Source organism: Mercenaria mercenaria, chromosome 3, assembly GCF_021730395.1.
Source record: "Mercenaria mercenaria strain notata chromosome 3, MADL_Memer_1, whole genome shotgun sequence".
Classification (NCBI taxonomy): Eukaryota; Metazoa; Mollusca; class Bivalvia; order Venerida; family Veneridae; genus Mercenaria; species Mercenaria mercenaria.
In genome coordinates, this window is record NC_069363.1 from 4727950 (window position 1) to 4752303 (window position 24354).

A 24354-nucleotide genomic window follows, 5' to 3' on the forward strand; every position below is an offset into this window, starting at 1 on the left:
GCAAACAGTACAGACCATGATCAGCCTGCACTTTCTCTTGGTCTGCACTGGTTGCAAAGGCAGAATCACTTGCCGCCAACAGTCCAAAGGTTAAGCATTTGTAAGAGGTAGGATCAGTTAAAAAATTTGAAGGGCTGATTGTGTTGCAAGTGGTTACTTGATTTGTTAATTATGATGTATTTCTTAAATTTTTTAAACGTAATTGCAGTAGAAAAACACATCAGTATAAAACATAATGTAGTTCTGTCTGTTTGCAGGTATGGTTGCACCAGGGTCAGCCCAGTCTGCGATTTGTTGGTTCAGTGACATCCCTTGATCGTACCCAGAACCTGAGTATACCAAACATTGTCAATGATAACAAGTGGCACAGTCTACAACTTGCTTTTAAAGATGGGTATGAATTGCACATATCATATGAGTGATAATGATTTTTGTTGACTTAGTGAACATGTGATCGCAGTTGCCTTTCACAGACTGGATCACATTGACCTTGTTTGGACTGGATAACACTTGCTTGGATTCGATAACTGTTAGCTTGCTTGAATTTGATCATAGATGCCTTGTTTGGACTTTATTACAGTTGCCTTGCTTGGGTTGAATAATGGATAAAAGTTGCCTTGCTTGAATTTATCGGAAGTACATTGCTTAGACTGGAACGCAGTTACCTTGTTTGTATGTGTTTGACATTAGAAATTTAATAGAATAGCTCAGCATACAGAGTATGTAGAGTATTTCAGTGTAGATTAAGCCTTGGGGTATATACTGCACATACCCTCTCCAAAACAGCTAGATGATGGTTATGTAGAACTGGGTGCCTTGGGCCCAGTGGAGAGGTAAATTTAATGGTCTTATTTTTGCATAAAGAAGAAAACAGTAGATTTTATGTTTAAATTTTTAGTGTTGCCAAACTGAAAGTTGATGGTAATTCAGTCACAACTAGAGACTTCAGAAGACCACTCGAGATCAGCAGTAATATCATTGTTGGATATGGTTTCAACACTTATAAAGGTAGATTTTCTATTTAGCAAACACTTCTATGCCACATACAAAGTTTTAATATTTTGTTTTTCATTATACCACAATGAAACAAAGTTTGGTGGGGGGGGGGGTTATATTGGAGTGAGCTTGTTGGTCTGTCAGTCTGTCCGTTGGTTTTCATGGTTTCCGGACAATAACTTGTGAAAGGCTTGACAGATTTAAATAGTTTTTAAAACACAGGTGTAACATCAGAAAATACAGGTCATGTTCAACTTTGAGTTAAGTAGGCCAAAGGTCAAGGCCACAATGACCCTGAACAGCTAAATGGTTTCTGGATGATAACTTTAGAACACTTGGGCCTAGGATCAAAGATTTTGCTACACAGGTGTAACATCATGAAATACTGGTCAAATTTGACTTTGAGGTCAGTAGGTCAAAGGTCAAGGTCACAGTGACCTGGAACAGTTAAACAGTTTCTGGATGGTAACTTGAGAACGTTTGGGCCTAGGATGATAAATTTTTGTACACAGGCGAAACATGATTAAATACAGGTCAAGTTTGACTTTGAGGTTAGTAGGTGAAAGGTCAAGGTCACAATGACACAAAACAGTTTAAACAGTTTCTGGATGATAACTTGAGAACGCTCGGGCCTAGGATCATGAATGAAAATAGCTAGGTAGGTTGGTCTTGACCAGCAGATGACCCCTAATGATTTTGAGGTGAGTAGGTCACAGGTCAAGGCCACAGAGACCGGGAACATTTAATTGGTTTTCGAACAGTTACCTCAGAATGCTTGGGCCTAGGATCATGAAACTAAATAGGAAGGTTGGTCATGACCAGTAGATGACTCATTTTGATTTCAAGTGTAAAAGGTCAGAGTGAAACTTCATTCAGAGGTTGATCATGACCAGCAGATGACCCCTATTGATTTTGAGATCAGTAGGTCAAAGGTCAAGCAAGTTGGGCTTTGACATTAACTTAGTTCTGTGACAAGGCCATATTATGGGGGTATAATTAGTCTATCCTGTGACAACTCTAGTTAAAGTTTAGTATAGTGAACTTTAAAATCACTGATTCTGTATAGTTGTGTGAAGAAAACTGGATACATGGTTTGCCCAGTTTTATTCAAGATAATTATATAAGTTGGAGAGCTTGGAGTATTATGTCTAAAAGGAATGGCAAGAATTCTTTTGGATACTTTGGCACAATCAGTTTTACTAAAAACCTTTGTGGTTTGTTTTTAGCTCACCTGTCACAAAGTGACAAGGTGAGCTTTTGTGATCGTGTGGCGTCCGTCGTCATTCGTCCGTGCGTTCGTTTGTCCGTCCGTCCGTCCATAAACTTTTGCTTGTGACCACTCTAGAGGTCACATTTTTCATGGGATCTTTATGAAAGTTGGTCAGAATGTTCATCTTGATGATTTCTAGGTCAAGTTTGAAACTGGGTCATGTTCGGTCAAAAACTAGGTCAGTAGATCTAAAAATAGAAAAACCTTGTGACCTCTCTAGAGGCCATATATTTCACAAGAGCTTCATGAAAATTGGTCAGAATGTTCACCTTGATAATATCTAGGTCAAGTTCGAAACTGGGTCACGTGCCATCAAAAACTAGGTCAGTAGGTCTAAAAATAGAAAAAACCTTGTGACCTCTCTAGAGGCCATATATTTCACAAGATCTTCATGAAAATTGGTCAGAACATTCACCTTGATGATATCTAGGTCGAGTTCCAATCTGGGTCACATGCCATCAAAAACTACGTCAGTAGGTCAAATAATAGAAAAACCTTGTGACCTTTCTAGAGGCTATATTTTTCATGGGATCTGTATGAAAGTTGGTCTGAATGTTCATCTTGATGATATCTAGGTCAGGTTCGAAACTGGGTCACATGCAGTCAAAAACTAGGTCAGTAGGTCTAAAAATAGAAAAACTTTGTGACCTTTTTAGAGGCCATATATTTCATGAGATCTTCATGAAAATTGGTCAGAATGTTCACCTTGATGATATCTAGGTCAAGTTCGCAAGTGGGTCACCTGTCATCAAAAAGTAGGTCAGTAGGTCAAATAATAGAAAAACCTTGTGACCTCTCTAGAGGCCATTTTTTTTCATGGGATCTGTATGAAAGTTGGTCTGAATGTTCATCTTGATGATATCTAGTCAAGTTCGAAAGTGGGTCACGTGCCGTCAAAAACTAGGTCAATAGGTCAAATAATAGAAAAACCTTGTGACCTCTCTAAAGGCTATATTTTTCATGGGATCTGTATGAAAGTTGGTCTGAATGTTCATCTTGATGATATCTAGGTCAAGTTCGAAACAGGGTCATGTGCGGTCAAAAACTAGGTCAGTAGATCTAAAAATAGAAAAACCTTGTGACTTCTCTAGAGGCCATACTTTTTAATGGATCTTCATAAAAATTGGTCAGAATGTTCATCTTGATGATATCTACGTCAAGTTCGAAAGTGGGTCACATGCCATCAAAAAGTAGGTCAGTAGGTCAAATTATAAAAAAACATTGTGACCTCTCTAGAGGCAATATTTTTCATGGGATCTGTATGAAATTTGGTCTGAATGATTATCTTGATGATATATAGGTCAAGTTTGAACTGGGTCAACTGCGATCAAAAACTAGGTCAGTAGGTCTTGAAAAAGAAAAACATTGTGACCTCTCTAGAGGCCATACCCTTGAATGGATCTTCATGAAAATTGGTCAGAATGTTAACCTTGATGATATCTAGGTCAAGTTTGAAACTGGGTCACGTGCCTTAAAAAACTAGGTCAGTAGGTCAAATAATAAAGAAACCTTTTGACCTCTCTAGAGGCCATACTTTTCATGGGATCTGTATGAAAGTTGGTCAGAATGTTCATCTTGATGATATCTAGGTCAAGTTTTAAACTGGGTCAACTGCTGTCAAAAACTAGGTCAGTAGGTCTAAAATTATTTAAATCTTTTGACCTCTCTAGAGGCCATATTTTTCAATGGATCTTCATGAAAATTGATCTGAATGTTCACCTTGATGATATCTAGATCAGTTTCGAAACTGGGTCACGTGCGGTCAAAATATAGGCCAGTAGGTATAAAAAAAGAAAAACCTTGTGACCTCTCTAGAGGCCATATTTTTCATGAGATCTTCTTGAAAATTAGTGAGAATGTTCACCTTGATGATATCTAGGTAAAGTTCAAAACAGGGTCATGTACTTCGAAAACTAGGTCAATAGGTCAAATAATAGAAAAACCTTGTGACCTCTCTAGAGACCATATTTTTCAATGGATCTTCATGAAAATTGGTCAGAATTTTTATCTTGATAATATCTAGGTCAGGTTCAAAACTGGGTCACATGAGCTCAAAAACTAGGTCACTATGTCAAATAATAGAAAAAACGTCATACTCAAAACTGGGTCATGTGGGAAGAGGTGAGCGATTCAGGACGATCATGGTCCTCTTGTTTTTATACACCCGAAGGGACATATTATGTTATGATACCAGTGTCTGTCCATCCCTCTGACCATATGTCCTGTTCAATTTTGTGTCCGCTCTGTAACTCTTGAACCCCTTGAAAGATTTCAAAGAAATTTGACACAAATGTTAACCACATTGAGACAATGTGCTGAGCTGTTTTGGATGGCTTGGTTCAAGGTCAAGGTCACACTTAGGTGTAAAGGTCATATGACTTTGTTTTTGTCTGCTCTGTAACTCTTGAACTGCTTGAAGAATTTTAAAGAAACTTGGCACAAATGTTCACCACATTGAGATCGCATGTTTGGGAGAGTGGCTTCAAGGTCAAGGTCACACTTAGCGGTCAAAGGTCATACCTTTGGGCGTATATTGCTCCGCACTGCAGTGCTCTTGTTGGTTTGTGTAATACACAGTATTCTGTATTCTAAAGTACATTGTGGTAAATTGTGAGAAGGGACTACAACAATCATTCAAACCAAGTTAAAGTAAATCAAAATAGAGATATGGATTATAGTCTGCCAGCATAGGCTGTTTATTAGAATTGATTTGTCTGTGATTTTCACACAAGTTGAGCAATTATGGTCACAGACACTAGTCAGATAAATAAACTGCTTTATCTTTTGTTACATTTACAGTAATGACTTTGTATTTCAATGATTTTCAGACAGCGAAGGATTTGTGGGCTGTATAAGAAACCTGAAAGTTCAAGGTGAAACTAAGGATGCCCTTGACCTTATACAGACCCGTGCAGCTTCTGGGCTTATCATTGATGGATGTAACATTACAGATTATTGTAAGGAAAACAAGATGTGTAAACATGGGGGAATCTGTCTGTCAGAGTGGACTGGTGTAGCCTGTGACTGCACTGATACCTATTATACAGGCAGGGCTTGTCATTTTGGTGAGTGTATTATACCTTTGTTAATGTGTAGGATTGTGCAAATTTAATTTTTTACTTTTTCTTTTTTTGTAACAGAAAATTTGTAAGATTTACACAAGTAACAAATTAGAATGACCATAAAACATAAACATAAATGACTGTCAAAAAATCTTTTTCACCTTCAGTTTCTTCAAAACTGTCATTATAGAGATCAGTTAGGAGACCAATATCAAAACTCTGGCATCTGATTGGTTGTTATTTATCTAAATCTTTAAATTGACCAATGGTAAGGCTGCATTCTAAAACTGGTCTCTAGGCAGTTTAAAAATGAACTGTGTGTTGCTTAATATCTGATTATCATTCGCATTTTCATTTAAGGTAACGCAAAGGCATTCTTTCAAAAACATTATAGTGACTTTAAGAGAAATAAATTCTATAAACCAGTCTATTCAGGTACATCATGAAAAATTGTCTTGTTTTTATATTTAAGCCAAGTACAAGCGCACTTGTGATGAGTATTTCCAGGCTGGGGTCAATCAGACAGGGGTCATGTTGATTGACCTTGATGGAAGTGGATCCATGGACCCAGTCTATGTCAAGTGCATTATGGGATATGAAAAAGATTTTGAATTCTTTGGAAAGACACTTGTGGAACATAATTTCATTGCAAATACAACAGTGAGGGGAAAAATGATGAGGGATATGAAAAAATATATCAAATACAGGTATGTAGAATAAGCATTGAACAAAACAGTAAATATAGTTATACTGCCACAAGCAAAAGTCAAAAGGGAGTATATATAGTCCACTTATGGGCAGTCAGTTGATCTGTAAGAATATTGCAAAAAATTGTGGCATGAACTAATTCCAGGATTCCAATGAAACTTCAAGCACATAGTCAACATGATGTTTAGATGTCTGTGACTTTTTTTTTTCAAGGTTGATCCAAACATTACTGAGTCAAGAGCCCTCGTACATAGACAAAATGAAAAATGCATACACTTGCATTATTGCTACATGGAAGTTGATAGTGCAGATTTCTTCCTCAATTTTAGTTGATTGTAATGAAAGATATTATACTCTTGATCACCTTGAAGTGCAGAAGTGTGTGACATAGTATCATTTTCATAAGTATTTGTTGCAGATATTAAACAACAACCTGTCTGCAGAATGTGAATGCTGAAAAAGATACTTTGATTTAGACTTTGTGAAGTTGTGAAGCAATATTGATGATGTAGATAATATCAGTGTCTTTAGTATTGAGAAGGTCAAAATGTGATTACAAAAACTTACTATACTTCTGGCATTTTTTCAAGTTTTTTTCATTACTTGCTGAGGCAAAGGCTAGGGAAAGCTATTGAGATCTTCCTTTGTTCCTCATACATGGTCCAGCATCTGTCTGATCCTTGTTAACACTAAACTTTGTTAATGTTTAACCCTTACCCTGATAAATTTCTATAATGAACTTGTCCATCTTCCGATTTGGCCAGTACCATTTACTGTTAAAAAGGGTGCTTACCAAAAAGATACTGGCAAATAGCGAATATTGCAGGTCATGATCAGACTGCATGAATGTGCAGGCTGATCATGATCTACACTGGTCGCAAAGGCAGAATCAGTCGTGTCAAGCATGATAAGCCTGTAGTCCTATATTCTAGGGAACTAGAAAGAGAGCACTTGATCAGACTGACTGGAGAATCTGCTTGGTGTGAACAATACATCAGATATGATTGTAAATACTCACCACTCAGGTAAGTCAGAGTTTTTTTCTGTCACATTAAAATTCAGTTTCAGTTACTGAACATTGCAGTAAGCAGTAATTTTGTCCATCTCAAGGAAAAGCATACTGACACTGGTTAGTTATATGTAGGAATTTTAGTCCTGTCTGACCCTGTCACATTTTGGCACATTGCCAAAGGAATGTAAAATTAGATAGCACTTACTTATAAGTTTGCAAGAAGATTTCTTACAACCTACTAGTAAATGTTTTTGTTTTCTTGCTTTAGTGGTATGGGTGGCTATGAGCCTTGAAATTTTGTCCTCCTTTTTCGTTTAATCCTTTTCTGTCTCATTAAAGACAACAAAGAGAAATATATTAGATATGGAAGTCAAATCATGTTTTAAATCAATTTCAGACTTGGAGTAGATACTTGGTTTACAGCTGCTAGTGGAGAAATGGTAGAATATGTGGGTACCAATGACCAGAGCCCTGGTTACTGTACATGTTCACTGACCAATGACTGTGCAGGAGGTGACCGGTGTAACTGTGATAACAGTGGGTACACTTTATATGTCCAGACATACTGTAGACATTGTCATTGTACTGCATGTTTACCACAAGGATGGTCTACCATATTTTACTGTATGATAAACCATGTTGCAGAAACAATATTTGTACAGTATGAGAAACCATATTTCCGGAACAGTCGTAGTACCGTATGATATATATGAGAAACCATATTTCAGAAACAGTCGTAGTACCATATGATAAACATGAGAAACAATATTTCAGAAACATTTGTAGTACCATATGATAAACATGAGAAACCATATTGCAGAAACAGTCATAGTACCATATGATAAACATGAGAAACCATATTTCAGAAACAGTCGTAGTACCATATGATAACATGAGAAACCATATTTCAGAAACAGTCATAGTGCCATACGATAAACATGAGAAACCATATTTCAGAAACAGTCATAGTGCCTGCCATATGATAAACATGAGAAACCATATTTCAGAAACAGTCGTAGTACCATATGATAACATGAGAAACCATATTTCAGAAACAGTCATAGTGCCATATGATAAACATGAGAAACCATATTTCAGAAACAGTCATAGTGCCTGCCATATGATAAACATGACAAACCATATTTCAGAAACAGTCATAGTGCCTGCCGTATGATAAACATGACAAACCATATTTCAGAAACAATGGTAGTTCAGTATGATGAAGGTAACAACAGTATAGCAAGACAGTTACCTATCACAGAGATGACGGTGAAACAAGACAAGGACCCGCTGACACCCGGCTCGGGCAACATGACTCTAGGACCTCTCATCTGCTGGGGGAACAGTGAGTAAGCTGTCATTTACCTGTACTGAAAAAAAACATGTTCTGTTGGTGGTGTTTATGTATAGGCTAGAGTTACAGATAAATATTTTACCCAAAATCTGTAACAGTTTAACCTTGTTGTACACCTAGAATCTGTAACAGTTTAACCTGTATGGAGCAGGCACCTCTAGGAAGAACTATATTTGTTGTACACCTAGAATCTGTAACAGTGTAACCTGTATGGAGCAGGCACCTCTAGGAAGAACTATATTTGTTGTACAGAGGTTGTACCTCTGAAGAGGCATATTGACAAAAAATTGTGTCAAGTTGGAAAAAAATATCTATCATTGTAAAGAAATGCTTGTTTTTCATAAATATTACTAAAGAGGTAAAATTTTATCAGGGTCTGTTTTTCTGTACATAAGGTATTTTTATATTGCTACATTTCCATTTTAAATCAAAACATAGATTTTCTTTGTTTGGAGGAAAGTGTTCTGCATGGATATAGGTATCAGTTAAAATTCTCAGGAAATAAAAATACCGTTTGTAATATGATCTGTAAATTCAGATATTTCTGCTGGCTTTAGGCTGAAATTCTTAGGCAGACATTGTTTAATAAACACAATTATAACTAAAATTTAGTCCCCTTAAACATTTTCTTTTTTGGCAATTTCAAAAAGCAGTTAATCAGATGTAAAATATATAAAGTTATTCAGTATAAATTGATTTCAACTCCATATTAAAAACTACTGGTAAATAGAGACCAATATTCCAGAGTCAGTCATTTTCCGTTATGTTAATATAATTTGAAAATTGTCTGCTGTTCTTTTTAGTATAAATAAATTTTAACCATTGGTTATTAAAACTTGCAAACAGGAACTGGCATTCATTTGAGAGACAGTTACATTTCTGCATAGGGTAACATTTCCGCAGATAGTAACATTTATAGTGAATGTAGCAGGTCCGTATAGGGTAACATTTATAAAGAAAGTAACATTTTCTGCAGACACTGTAAGAAAATATCATTTTACATCAGATGAGATTTATAAAACCCAAATATATATCTGCTTTTCAGAAAATCAGCTTCCAGCAACTGCAGTCACATTTGGTGGCCAGTCAGGATATTTACTCAGTCAAGCATGGAGATCTGGTGACATACGTATCAGCTTCCGGACACATCATGACAATGCTATCATTTTATACCAGACCGGAACAGATCAAAATATAAATTACTTCTTTGTAGCAGTCACGTCAGGTTTGTTAACTTTTTTTTGTTAATATGTAATCGTTCTATAGACATCTGGGTTTCCTTTCAAAATTTGTTTCTCAAACTGAACTGATTAAACCTGCAGTGACTTATTCCATTTTATGAAATTAAGAACTTGTGTTTTGTTTTTGAAAATTAATTCCTCTATCACTTGAAGAGCAATTTCCTGATAGGAAATGTTCTTTAATTACAGATAAACAACTGAAAGGAACAGATTTGTATTCTTTTAAGTTGTTTATACAAGTAAATGCAGCCATGAAGGTATCTATGCATGTAGGAGGGTGCACTTATAATTAAACAGCAAGAAATATTTTAATGTACTTCATGATAATTTCATGCATGATAGAAGTGAAAATGGAAGTGCATAATAAATTCAAACTTGCTTTTAACATTAATCCATGGCAGTAACTTCACAGACATAAGTCTCATTTTTGATGAAAAAGTCAGATATTTATCATCTAGACTTATGGGTGTTTCATCCGTAAATATTTAGTAGGGAAATCTATTACAGTCAAACACGTGCTTTGAACACCCATGAACAGAGACCACCCGGAGTTATTATTAGGATGTATTTATGTCTCCCACAAACAAAATGTGTTTGACCATGAGTCCTTGGCCAAGTTCGATAACTAGCCAAATTGGTCCAGGCATTTTGGAGTTACGGCCCTTGAATTATCGAAAAATTGGCCTTTTTACTCATGTCCGCACTCTTAATCAAACATTTCTCATCCGAACTTCACCAAACTTGAACAAAATGTGTTTTACCATGAGACCTCGGCCAAGTTCGATAACTAGCCAAATCAGTCCAGGCATTTTGGAGTTACGGCCCTTGAATTATCGAAAAATTGGCCTTTTTATTCATGTCCGCACTCTTAATCAAACATTTCTCATCTGAACTTCACCAAACTTGAACAAAATGTGTTTGACCATGAGACCTCGGCCAAGTTCAATAACTAGCCAAATCGGTCCAGGCATTTTGGAGTTACGGCCCTTGAATTATCGAAAAATCGGCCTTTTTACTCCTGTCCGCACTCTAAGTCGAACATTTCTCATCCGATCTTCACCAGACTTGAACAAAATGTGTTTGACCATGAGACCTCGGCCAAGTTCGATAACTAGCCAAATCGGTCCTGACATTTTAGAGTTACGGCCCTTGAATTACCGAAAAAATACGTCTGTTTACTCTTGTCCGCTCTCTAAGTCGAACATTTCTCATCCGATCTTTACCAAACTTGAACAAAATGTGTTTGGCCATAAGACTTTACCCAAGTTTGATAACTAGCCAAATCTGCCCAGGCACTTTTGATTTATGGCCCTTGAATTACTGATTGGATCCTCTCATCTAAATCATCTAGAGAAACTAACATTTTTGATAGGGGCAGTTGTGGGAGACATGCGCTTTTCTCAAAAGCATCTCTAGTTGATTAATCTTTACCCTGGTCCATCATTTAATTTGGGCAGTACCATTCATCATTCAAAGGGATGTTCACTGAAAATTCACTGACTGAATAGCAGACAGTGCAGACCATGATCTGTGCAGGCTGATCTTGGTCTGCACTGGTCACAAAGGCAGAAAGGCAGGCTAAAGGTTAATATTACAATGTAAATATAACAAGGTAATTTAATATGTGTTTTACTTTTGGCTTTCTAATGTGAAGCCTATGAGTTTGTGATATTAGTTTGACTACACTGTTAGATAATAATTATTGTGTCATGACTGATAGTCTTTGTAGATGTATGGGTGAAAATTTAGGTACTTAAACTGTATAAAATTTGTTTTTTTAATGACATTGTTAGCTTCATTATTGGTTCTTGTTTATATGACAGAGTACACAGTGAAGTTCTATTTCCGCTGGGGTCTGAAGAAACTTGATGTAGATGTTACCAGTCCAGAGCCGGTGAATAATGGAGAGTGGCACCAGGTTTCCATAGAAACAGACCAATATAATGTGCGTTGTATGTTGGACATGATGGAAAAAATCCTGGATATACCACAAGATGTACCAAAAATGACATTGTTCTCGGGGATATTGTACATTGGAGGAATACCAGAAAGGTCGGTTTATTAACTCTTCATTGTATCAGTTATGATATCATTGCATCATGTTAGGTGCAAATACAAATCCATGAAGAACTATTTACTGCAGTTTGATTTCTGAATATTCATGTAGTGGTAGATGATTTTATTCGTATATTACTTGTTGTACAATAATGAATAAAGCTCAAGTTTTTCAAAATTCATAAATCTTAATTATGTTTCAAATGACATTAATATTTACGAATTCCATGAAACTTAATAATATCAGGACATTGTGCTAGGGAAAACATGTCGGTATAAGTCTCATTCCAGGCCATACAAACAAGTGCGGTCATTATACTGTTTAATGGACTGGATGACATGACTTTGGCATCACATGTATTGAAATAAGGTATATAACATTTTAATATTGCAGTGTACCAAGAGAGAAGGTTATAGCAGATGTTGATGGTATAGTTGGATGTATGAGAGGACTGTTCTATAACCACAGATCCTATCCACTCACTGACCTCATAGATTCCACGTAAGTTACCTTCTGACACCACAGTTGTAACAGGAATGTTTTAAATTTCTTTATCAGAGCTCAGTGTTACAAAATATTGATAAAGTTACTATATATACCGTATGAATAGTACGCTGTATACTAAACAAGAGTTATGCCACATATGCATGGTACAGTACTACAAGTACAGTTGAAACTGGATATCTCAAACTCTCTTATCTCATAATTCAAACTATCTCGAAGACATTTTCAAGTCCCGTCCAGAAAACACTTGCACAAAATATCATTTTAAGTGGAATTTCGATCTATCTCTAATTAAAATGTTTCAACTGTTTCAGCTGTACATGCAGTTGTAGTGCATGTTTTTTCATTTGCACAATAAAGCAGCAGATATTCTACAGTAATACTTTTTATGCCCCTGGTGTCAGAAAACATAGGCATATAGTGTGTTAGCTGTCAGTCCATCTGTCCATCACATTTCCTTGTGTACTAAACTCCACTTATAGTTTTCATCAAATTCAAATGAACTTGGTATACTTCATCAGAATGAAATAGTCATGCACATTTGTTAGAACTTTTGCTTTGTGAGTTTTGTTTTCTTCTAAAGTTATGTGGCTTTCCGGGCTTTGAAGTATTATATCTAAATCAGAACCTTGTGTACTCAGCTCCTCCTACATTTTTCATCTGGTTGAAATGAAACTTGGTTTATGTCATCAACATAAAGTAGACATATGCTTATTTTCAGGACTTTTATGTCTGGTTAATTTTAGTTCACCAGAGCACACAGTGCTCAAGGTGAGCTATTGTGACAGGTCATTGTCTTGTGCCGTGCGTCATCCGGCGTGCGTCAACATTTGCCTTGTTTACACTCTTAGAGGCCACAGTTATGACCCAGTCTTAATGAAACTTAGTCAGAATATTTGTCTTGATGATCTCTAGGTCAAGTTCCAAACTGGGTCATGTGGGTTCAAAAACTAGATCAGTAGGCCAGATCAAAGGAAAATCTTGTTGACACTCTAGAGGCCACATTTATGACCCTATCTTCTTGAAACTTTGTCAGAATGTTTATCATCATGATCTTTAGGCCAAGTTTGAATCTGGTTCATGTTGGGTCAAAAACTAGGTCACCTGGTCAAATCGAAGCTTTTCGTTAACACTCTAGAGGCTACATGTAGTGTCAAAAACTGGGTTACTAGGACAAACACTGTTATAGTGTGTTACTCTGGTGAGTGACCTAGGGCCATCTTGGCCCTCTTGTTTCTTGAGTTATGTGCTTTTTTCGGACTTTTAAGTAGTATATCTAAACCAGAACATTAATTGTATACTCAACTCATACAGTTTCCATCCATTTCAAACAAAGTTGATACTCTTCATGTTCAGTGTAGTGGACATACCCATATTATAAAGGACTTTTATGTTGGATTATTTTTTCTTGAGTTATGGCCCCTGTTTTACTTTGATGTTGTACAGCTACATCAGAACATTATGTATTCATTTCCATCCAGTTCAAATAAAACTTGATTTACATCATCAGCATGAAGTGGACATGCACATCAATTCTCAACTCCTCTTACAGTTTTTCTGCGATTCAGATGAAATTTGGTAAACATCATCAACATGAAGTAAACATTGTGACTTACCTTTCAGCACCCAGGGTGTGTATGAGGAGTGTATGGCAAGCTGCTGGCCCAACCCGTGTAAGAATGGAGCAAAATGTGTGGAGAAATGGGGTGCACACCAGTGTATTTGTGTCAACCAGTGGGCCCACTCGGGACATAACTGTGAAAATGGTAACTAATGACATAATTGTACTAAAGTGATTATTTCAAGGCAAAGAAAAGTTTAATTTGAAGTCAGCTAGACTTAAAACAATACAGCATTTTGTAAGTCTTTGAATGAGCTTTTTAATACCATAGACTTCATTAGTTGTAAAATTGCTTGATAAAAGACTTTGTGCAGATTATGATTAATCATTTTAGCACTAGAGAAATAGAGAGTGTAACACTTCAAGTGAAATGAGGAGGAAGTGCATTAGAATTAAGCTACCTGTTGAGATAATTTTTATGTATCAGTTTAAAGAGATGTTTTTAAAATCATACTTTTCTGCAGTTTTTGTGCACAAGTCATATACACCATTTTGTATTTTCAGGCTGAACTTGACCTTAAATGATATCTTTACATTTTAGATATGAATACAGATGCAGTAACATTTCTTGGAGGAGCAGTGTCTCATCTTCATTTTGAAGAAACGCCGGACAAACCTATCCTGGATTCCACAATTGTATTCAGTTTTCGAACGTTTATGAAAAACTGTCTGTTGCTGTATATACATGATCATTTCAACAACTTTATTCAAGTAGAGCTCTCAGAAGGGAAGAAGATTGTAGCAAAATTTAACAGATATAATACAATACTTAGCCAAACCAGGACTATGACAGGTAACTTGATAATTTTTTTTTTTCATTCAGTTGTCCAATCACATGCCAGGGAAAAATATTCCTGCCTTTCCCTATAAAAACACCTTGTCTAAAATAGCGTGTGCGTGTAAATGAATTCACTTTAGTACTAACCATATTATAGCAACATAAACTACATATGTAATGCTGGAAAATACCCACATTTATTTGTCATTGCTATATTAGCAACATGTCTGCCTGTGAATAACAGCAACCATTTTACCAAGCCTCCGGACAGCATGAATAATACTGATTTCTTGTTCCACGCTGTCCCTCGCGTCGGAAAATATCTGTCTAACACAGGCAGGCTTGAAAGATCCTTGTAATCTTTTCTGAAGAACCAGGTACATTTCCAGCTTTATGTCAAATTTTTCGAAATGTAGAAACTTAATTTTGTTAATTACTTAAGTGGCATTTCTAGGGGACTTTGTTATATGAAAATGTTATGAAGTTTTCCCATTTTTACAGAAAATTTAGATGATGGGAAATGGAACCAAGTGGTCATAGACAATGCTGAAGGTTATATCAAAGTTATTGTTGATGAAGATAACGAACCATCTCGTAACTCCTACAAGAAACTCAGACTGGATACATACACTAGAACTCCATTCACAGAAGGTACTTTTGACCTTTACCCTGCTAAATTTCTAAAATGGACTGGTCCATCATTCATTTTTGGGCAGTACCATTTATTATTTGAAGAGGTGTTCACTGAAAATTTACTGACTGAATAGCGACCATGCAGGCTGATCTTGGTCTGCACTGGTCACAAAGACAAAATCACTTGCCGCCAGCAGGCTGAAGGTTAAGGCAACCTTTTAAACATTGATAAATATAAGGTATCAAACATAGAGTCTAACTCTTTATGAGATCTTGTTTATTAGTGAAGAAGCTTTCTTTGCTGAGTTCACTTAGTAAGCATCAGGATGTTGAATATACTGGAGTAATATTTGATGTCATGAAAACAAAGCTAGTCATGATTCTGTTTTTTTTTTCTTTAGCTCACCTGTCACATAGTGACAAGGTGAGCTTTTGTGAACATGTCCGTCGTCCGTGCATGCGTGCGTAAACTTTTGCTTGTGACCACTCTAGAGGTCACATTTTTCATGGGATCTTTATGAAAGTTGGTCAGAATGTTCATTTTGATGATATCTAGGTCAGTTTTGAAACTGGGTCACATGCAGTCAAAAACTAGGTCAGTAGGTCTAAAAATAGAAAATCCTTGTACCTCCCTAGAGGCCATATTTTTCAATGGATCTTCATGAAAATTGGTCAGAATGTTCGCCTTGATGATATCTAGGTCAAGTTTGAAACTGGGTCACATGCGGTCAAAAACTAGGTCAGTAGGTCTAAAAATAGAAAATCCTTGTGACCTCTCTAGAGGCCATATTTTTCATAGGATCTGTATGAAAATTGGTGAAAATGTTCATCTTGATGATATCTAGGTCAAGTTCTAAACTGGGTCAAGTGCAATCCAAAACTAGGTCATTAGGACAAATAATAGAAAAACCTTTTGACCTCTCTAGAGGCCATACTTTTCATGAGATCTTCATGAAAATTAGTGAGAATGTTCACCTTGATAATATCTAGATCAAGTTTGAAACTGCATTAGGTGCAATCAAAAACTAGGTCAGTAGGTCTAAAAATAGAAAAACCTTGTGACCTCCCTAGAGGCCATATTTTTGAATGGATCTTCATGAAAATTGGTCAAAATGTTCACCTTGATGATATCTAGGTCAAGTTCAAAACTGGATTACATGTGGTCCAAAACCAGGTCAGTAGGTCTAAAAATAGAAAATCCTTATGACCTCCCTAGAGGCCATATTTTTCAATGGATCTTCATTAAAATTGGTCAGAATGTTCATCTTGATGATATCTAGATCAAGTATGAAACTGGATCATGTGCGGTCAAAAACTAGGTCAGTAGGTCTAAAAATAAAGAAACCTTTTGACCTCTCTAGAAGCCATATTTTTCATGGGATCAGTATGAAAATTGGTCAAAATGTTCATCTTGATGATATCTAGATCAAGTTTGAAACTTGGTCACGTGCGTTCCAAAACTAGGTAGGTAGGTCTAAAAATAGAAAAACCTTGTGACCTCTCTAGATGCCATACTTTTCATGAGATCTTCATGCAAATTGTTGAGAATGTTCACCTTGATGATATCTAGGTCAAGTTCGAAACTGGGTCACATGCCTTCAAAAACTAGGTCATTAGGTCATATAATAGAAAAATCTTGTGACCTCTCTAGAGGCCATATTTTTCAATGGATCTTCATGAAAATTGGTCAGAATTTTTATCTTGATGACATCTAGGTCAAGTTCAAAACTGGGTCACATGAGCTCAAAAACTAGGTCACTTTGTCAAATGATAAAACAAATGATGTCATACTCAGTTCAGAACTGTTTATGTGGAGACAGGTGAGCGATTCAGGACCATCATTGGCCTCTTGTAAATTTTTATTTTTTCTGAAATGTAGAATTTCGATATGTAAAATTAATGTTAAAATGCACAGAGTGAAATGTTTCCATGAAATATGAGCTTAACAAACTTTCTGTAGATTTGAGTGTTTCATGCCTTTGTTCCAGTTTTGTAGTTCTGTTCCTATTACATAATGATTATATATTCAGATGAAATGGTAAAGCCAGAGAGACCAAGAAAACAACCAGTCGAGGGGATACATGTATATGTTGGTGGAGTCCCAGGACACATGTCTAGATATCCTACAATCAATGGCTGTATACGGGGACTCAAGATCGGAAACATAATCTTTGAACTGCAGAAAGCAGCTCTTAAAACCACCAGTAAATTATTTTTCTAATTATATTGAATCATTAGAGATAATAGGAGGGAGAGTAGGTAGAAGGCGAGAAAATGTTTACAGATCAGAATTGTAGAAAGTTGCATCTACTAAAAATGTAGAAAGTACAGATCAGGTGAAGTGGAAAGGGATCAAATTAGGAGGAGGTAAAATAATACAAGAAGGTGGTGGAAAGTGGTATAAGGAAATAGAAAGAGGTAGAAACAAGAGAAGGTAAAAGCAGGGATATGTAAAAACAGAAGCCGGGGTAGATAAAAAGCAGGGTAAGTAAAAGCAGGAGGAGGTTGCAAAAGGTAGGAGAAAATAAAAAGAGGTAAATACAGGAGGTAAAAAAGGGTAAAAGCAGAGGCAGGTAAAAAGAAGTAAAAGCAGAGGCAGGTAAAAAGAGGTAAAGGCAGAGGCAGGTAAAAAGAGGTAAAAGCAGAGGCAGTTAAAAGCAAGAGGTGGTAGAAAGAGACGAAATGTAAAGAATTTAAATATTGTAGATAATGTAAATGATGTTTACCTAAGATTGGAAGTGAAGGATTATCATTTTGAGAATTTTTTTTAAGAAATTGAAAATTTAATACATTTTACATCTATTTTCCAGAAGTAGTCTTACTAAGTATTTCAATGTCTGATATTGATTTCAGCTGTGTCACCACTATGTGATGATGGCTGTGCAGCAGCACCCTGTCATCATGGTGGTATCTGTGAAGAACAGTGGCAAGATAAACAGTTCAACTGTGATTGTTCATTCAGTGAATATGCTGGACCAACATGTAACACAGGTATCTATGGCATAAGTGTAGACATAGAATGTTTTATGAATATTTTTAATGATTTAAACACAACAGTTAATATGCTGGTTTCATATAACATAGACTTATATAAACAGTGAGATTGTTGAACTAGCTTGGAACATGATGGTAGGTATGTATGACATGTGTATACTATGTATAAACAATACCATTGGAAAGATTCATGTATGATCAAGTTTTATACTGTCTAAGAATGCAACAAGAGTGAATTCTTGAAGCAAAATTTTAGGGAGAACTATGTTATTTAATTTACTCACCTGACAGAGATTTTTAACCCCACACACTTTAAACTTCTTCCAGATACCTGGTTGTAAAATTAATGTTATGGTAAAACAGTATTATATAAATCCAGTTAAGTACTAAATAAAATTTACAAAAGCAAAGCTTAATTATACTATTTGTATTAATTTTTAGCTCACCTGTCACAAAGTGACAAGGTGAGCTTTTGTGATCGCGCGGTGTCCGTCGTCCGTGCGTGCGTGCGTCCGTAAACTTTTGCTTGTGACCACTCTAGAGGTCACATTTTTCATGGGATCTTTATGAAAGTTGGTCAGAATGTTCACCTTGATGATATATAGGTCAAGTTTAAAACTGGGTCACGTGCCATCAGAAACTAGGTCACTAGGTCTAAAAATAGAAAAACCTTGTGACCTCTCTAGAGGCCGTAATTTTCAATGGATCTTCATGAAAATTGGTCAGAATGTTCATCTTGATGATATCTAGGTCAAGTTCGAAACTGGGTCACGTGCGGTCAAAAACTAGGTAGGTAGGTCTAAAAATAGAAAAATCTTGTGACCTCTCTAGAGGCCATATATTTCACAAGATCTTCATGAAAGTTGGTCAGAACATTTACCTTGATGATATCTAGGTCAAGTTCGAAACTGGGTCACGTGCCATCAAAAACTAGGTCAGTAGGTCAAATTATAGAAAAACCTTGTGACCTCTCTAAAGGCCATATTTTTTATTGGATCTGTATGAAAGTTGGTCTGAATGTTCATCTTGATGATATCTAGGTCAAGTTCGAAACTGGGTCACGTGCCTTCAAAAACTAGGTCAGTAGGTCTAAAAATAGAAAAACCTTGTGACCTTTCTAGAGCCCATATATTTCAAAAGATCTTCATGAAAATTGGTCAGAATGTTCACCTTGATGATATCTAGGTCAAGGTCGAAACTGGGTCACGTTCGGTCAAAAACTAGGTCAGTAGGTCAAATAATAGCAAAACCTTGTGACCTCTCTAAAGGCCATATTTTTCATGGGATCTGTGTGAAAGTTGGTCTGAATGTTCATCTTGATGATATCTAGGTCAAGGTCGAAACTGGGTCACGTGCGGTCAAAAACTAGGTCAGTAGGTCTAAAAATAGAAAAACCTTGTGACCTCTCTAGAGGCCATATATTTCATGAAATCTTCATGAAAATTTGTCAGAATGTTCACCTTGATGATATCTAATTCAAGTTCGAAAGTGGGTCACATGCCTTCAAAAACTAGGTCAGTAGGTCAAATAATAGAAAAACCTTGTGACCTAACTAGAGGCCATATTTTCCATGGGATCTGTATGAAAGTTGGTCTGGATGTTCATCTGATGATATCTAGGTCATGTTTGAAAGTGGGTCACGTGCCGTCAAAAACTAGATCAGTATGTCAAATAATAGAAAAACCTTGTGACCTCTCTAAAGGCCATATTTTTCAATGGATCTTCATGAAAGTTGGTCTGAATGTTCATCTTGATGATATCTAGGTCAAATTCGAAACAGGGTAATGTGCGGTCAAAAACTACGTCAGTAGGTCTAAAATTAAAAAAGCCGTCAAAAACTAGGTCAGTATGTCAAATAATAAAAAAACCTTGTGACCTCTCTAGAGGCCATACTTGTGAATGGATCTCCATAAAAATTGGTCAGAATGTTCACCTTGATGATATCTAAGTCAAGTTAGAAATTGGGTCACATGCCATCAAAAAGTAGGTCAGTAGGTCAAATAATGAAAAAACGTTGTGACCTCTCTAGAGGCCATATTTTTCATGGGATCTGTATGAAAGTTGGTCTGAATGTTTATCTTGATGATATCTAGGTCAAGTTTGAAACTGGGTCAACTGCGATCAAAAACTAGGTCAGTAGGTCTTGAAATAGAAAAACCTTGTGACCTCTCTAGAGGCCATACCCTTGAATGGATCTTCATGAAAATTGGTCAGAATGTTCACCTTGATGATATCTAGGTCAAGTTTGAAACTGGGTCACGTGCCTTAAAAAACTAGGTCAATAGGTCAAATAATAGAAAAACCTTGTGACCTCTCTAGAGACCATATTTTTTAATGGATCTTCATGAAAATTGGTCAGAATTTTTATCTTGATAATATCTAGGTCAAGTTCAAAACTGGGTCACATGAGCTCAAACACTAGGTCACTATGTCAAATGATAGAAAAAACGACGTCATACTCAAAACTGGATCATGTGGGAAGAGGTGAGCGATTCAGGACCATCATGGTCCTCTTGTTTGTTGATTGGGATGATAGACATTTATTTACTCTGTTGAACACCTTATTTGACTGTCTCATTTGATTTTCACTGGCACACCTGAAATAAAAGTAAAAGAGGTCCACTAACACATATAAACATCTGATACATTGTAGAGGCATCAGGCTATTTTCAAGGGGAGTCGATCCTGCAGTATAAGTACAATCCTCCCAAAGAAGCCAAGGAAACCAGAACAGAAAGATTGGAGCTGATATTCCAAGTGAGCAAGGAAACATCTGAAAATATGTTACTTGTTTTCATATACAGTCAGAGGTAATTATATAAATGACAGTTTACTTATACCAAGTTTGTCTCTATTTTGCTGTTAGTGTTCATTTTGGTTTTTTAAAATTTTGTTTAATTTGAGGTGTGAAAGCAAAAGTGGATATAAATGAAGAGGCAGGTAGACTTATTTTGCTTTTACACTTCTGTTTTATATTTTGTCTTTCTGAAAGCTTCAGTTCATTTTATTTATAATAATCACAGTATTTTGTTAGTGTAAGGATGTCTTTTGCAGCTTTCACTTTTTAGATTTTTGTTGATTTTAAAAATTTAGAAAATTTTAAAATAGAATTTAGACTCTCCCCAACTCGGGGAATGAAAAAAATAGTTTGCTGTGCAATATCCCTGCTGCTTAATTCTACAGAAGCTGAGAAAAATCAAATCCCCTTTCTCCCACCACCTTCGATTTTGTTTAATAATGTTAACAAGCTAGGTATAAATTATCCATTTCTTATGAATTATCTGTACAGAAAAAAGTTTGGATCTTGAGATGGAGGAGTTGTCTGTGTTCTAAACTTTGTATATACTGGCATTCCATTATCAGACGTCATCGTGGTTTTATTAGTAAAAAATATATAATTTATTATGCTTTAATGAAATTTAAGAAAATTTGTTTTTATCATAATATCAGATAAATATTCATTTATATCATGTTTTTCCAGTGAGTGGCTTATTGTAATATTAACAGTGAATTATAGTTGACAGTGTCACTGTATAGAAATAAATGGAAGAGATTTTATAAGCTGAAATTATTATTAATGATAAGAAAACTGTTAATAGAATGGAATTGCACATATCTACAAAGAGTTATATTTATCTATTATATGATATTTTGATTAGTTCTCAGAGAATTCTTGTGGACTCGTAGGGACAGTGGGCATTTTCTATTCAATAAAATAGTCTCCGTAACATAGTCTCAGTATATGATTTCAGCATTCCTTGGAATGTGCTGGTGTGACTTAGATAAATGGCGGAGGAATACTTAATTAAAAAATATAAAAATTGCCAATTGTCATTACGAGTCCATGACCTTAAGGTAATTCTGCATGTTTGATTATTCAAAAGTGACAGCTTATCATCATTTATTCAGAAATCCTGGAATAATTCCTGATAGTCATTATATTGATAGGATAAATGTTGCTGGGAATCTATGACATCATATGAGCCGTGCCATGATAAAACCAACATAGTGCGTTTGCGACCAGCATAGATCCAGACCAGCTGCGCATCCATGCAATCTGGTCAGGATCCATGCTGTTCACTTTCAAAGCCTATTGCAATTAGAGAAACAGTTAGCGAATAGCATGGATCCTGACCAGACTGTGCGGATGCACAGGCTGGTCGGGATCCATGCTGGTCGCAAACGCACTATGTTAGTTTTCTCATGGCGCAACTTATATGTCTTAAGTGTTTATCAATCAGCACTACTGTCTTTCTTAAGATTTATTTTGACAATAGATAGGTTTTGATGTAAAATATTTAAATAATAATGGCATAAAATAAACACTTATGTAACCACTCCAATTGATATTTTGGTGAATTTTTTATGAAAAATCAAGCACACAGACCTATACTTGGCCATATGATTTAAAATAGGTAAAACAAAAACAATGGTGGAACTTCATCTGTATGAGAAAATGTCATTGCAAATGTGTGATTTTCAGATAGAAATGTACCATGAAAATTGACTGGAGGACCACTATTTTCATACAGGTCTATCAAAAATCAGGCATAAGACCCTCTTATTTTCATTTATAGCTGAATTTCTTTCGGATACAATGACGTGTTGAAAAAATATGATTTTATAAAATTCTACATTGTAGAACAATATTTGTTTCAAATGTGCAGAACTGCCTTAACTCTGATGTTTTGTTAGATTTCTGTTCTACTTTACTAATGTTTGTATGTATTGATCTCTGTTATAAAGACAAAATCGGTAAGATTACAAAAACTTGATCTGACATGCGCTTTACTGTTGTCATTTTTTTTCCTGCTAAAACTGCATTTGATGCATCTTTACCGCTGTCTTTTTTTTATATTTTTTTCCTAAACAGAATAATGGCATGAAGTAATGTATTTAACAAAGTAACATGGCTGCTTATGTTTGTCTGGACTCTATTTCACTTTAGTACAAAATCTTAAAACTAAATTTATTCATTTCATCCCAGTGTACAGAAGTAGACTATTCCAGAATTCTATGAACCATATAAAGTAGAAAGTTCCATTTCAGTTAAATAGGGGTGGGATGATTAGTAAAAAATAAAAGCATAGTAGTTTCAATCAGATCTTGTTTTTAATATTTCTTAACATAAATAAATTGAAAGCAGTTGCCAGTTTGTTTGTAATCTTAGAATCAGAAAATTGGAAATACTCTCAATGCTTCAATAATAATGTAAGTGATTTAAATTGTGACATTAGTGAACCTTTTGCACATACAGTCTTTACTCTGGACAACATTTGCTATCATCTTGGAAAAGCATGAATGTTTTTGCATCATTCAATGACATTGTCCTTATATAAAATAATGAATAAAGATATTGACAACATTTCATCTCGGACAGTATTTCCTATTTTACAATACACACTCCTTTCCTATTGGTGACAGAATATACCTGGTCAGATGGTTTAAAGAGCTTTTTGGTGGATAGATTTTAAATGGATAAAATGCAATATTTTTATGCCCCCACCAATAAAAATGTGGGCACATATAGTGTTACCCCTGTCTGTGTGCTTCTGTATGTGTGTCCTTCATTACGTTTGTATGTTTGTATTTGCACTAAGTTGTGTCTGCCCTATAAATTTGCTTTGCAATGTCAGATTTTGAAGTAACCATAGTAACAGAACAAGGTGGTGTGTGCAAGACCCAGACCCCTAACTCAAAGGTCAAGGCGTTACTTAGAGGTTAAAAATTCATTTTTCTTGCCCACTCTATATGTGATTTTTCTTGTCCAAGGCCAAATGGTGACTTCTAATTACTTGCCTGTCATTGCTGTGTCCTCGCAACCTTGCTTGTGGTGTACAATTCTTTCATGTGAGGAAGCCATCCAGCTGGTGGTGGTTCTTCCCAGGTGCTTGGGTGTGCTTTAAATAATGCCGGGATGGCAGCAGTCCTGGAGTCTCCCATCACCATCAAAAGCTGGAACGTCACTATGTGACATATATTTTCTTAGAGGTCAAATATTTAAGGTAATTTTTCTTGTCCACTTTATAACTTGCAGGATATTTAGATTCACTTGGCACTATCATTGATCCTAACAGTTTGATATGTCATATACAAGACCAATACCCCTGACCTTAATGGTCAAG

General features: G+C 35.8%; 1 protein-coding gene across 4 annotated transcripts in view; it reads left to right on the forward strand.

The window, feature by feature from the left end:
* LOC123525942 (axotactin-like) overlaps positions 1 to 24354 on the forward strand; it is a 142866-nt gene that overhangs the window by 91658 nt on the left and 26854 nt on the right. For all 4 annotated transcript variants that reach the window (XM_053537764.1, XM_053537763.1, XM_053537766.1 and 1 more), the window contains 16 exons: positions 258 to 394; positions 899 to 1008; positions 5095 to 5331; positions 5801 to 6035; positions 6969 to 7061; positions 7446 to 7585; positions 8247 to 8393; positions 9448 to 9627; positions 11467 to 11695; positions 12093 to 12200; positions 13827 to 13969; positions 14366 to 14617; positions 15104 to 15253; positions 17266 to 17439; positions 18089 to 18226; positions 20883 to 21039. In XM_053537764.1, the coding sequence (XP_053393739.1) occupies positions 258 to 394; positions 899 to 1008; positions 5095 to 5331; positions 5801 to 6035; positions 6969 to 7061; positions 7446 to 7585; positions 8247 to 8393; positions 9448 to 9627; positions 11467 to 11695; positions 12093 to 12200; positions 13827 to 13969; positions 14366 to 14617; positions 15104 to 15253; positions 17266 to 17439; positions 18089 to 18226; positions 20883 to 21039 (2630 nt within the window). The remainder of the gene's footprint in view (positions 1 to 257; positions 395 to 898; positions 1009 to 5094; positions 5332 to 5800; positions 6036 to 6968; positions 7062 to 7445; positions 7586 to 8246; positions 8394 to 9447; positions 9628 to 11466; positions 11696 to 12092; positions 12201 to 13826; positions 13970 to 14365; positions 14618 to 15103; positions 15254 to 17265; positions 17440 to 18088; positions 18227 to 20882; positions 21040 to 24354) is intronic.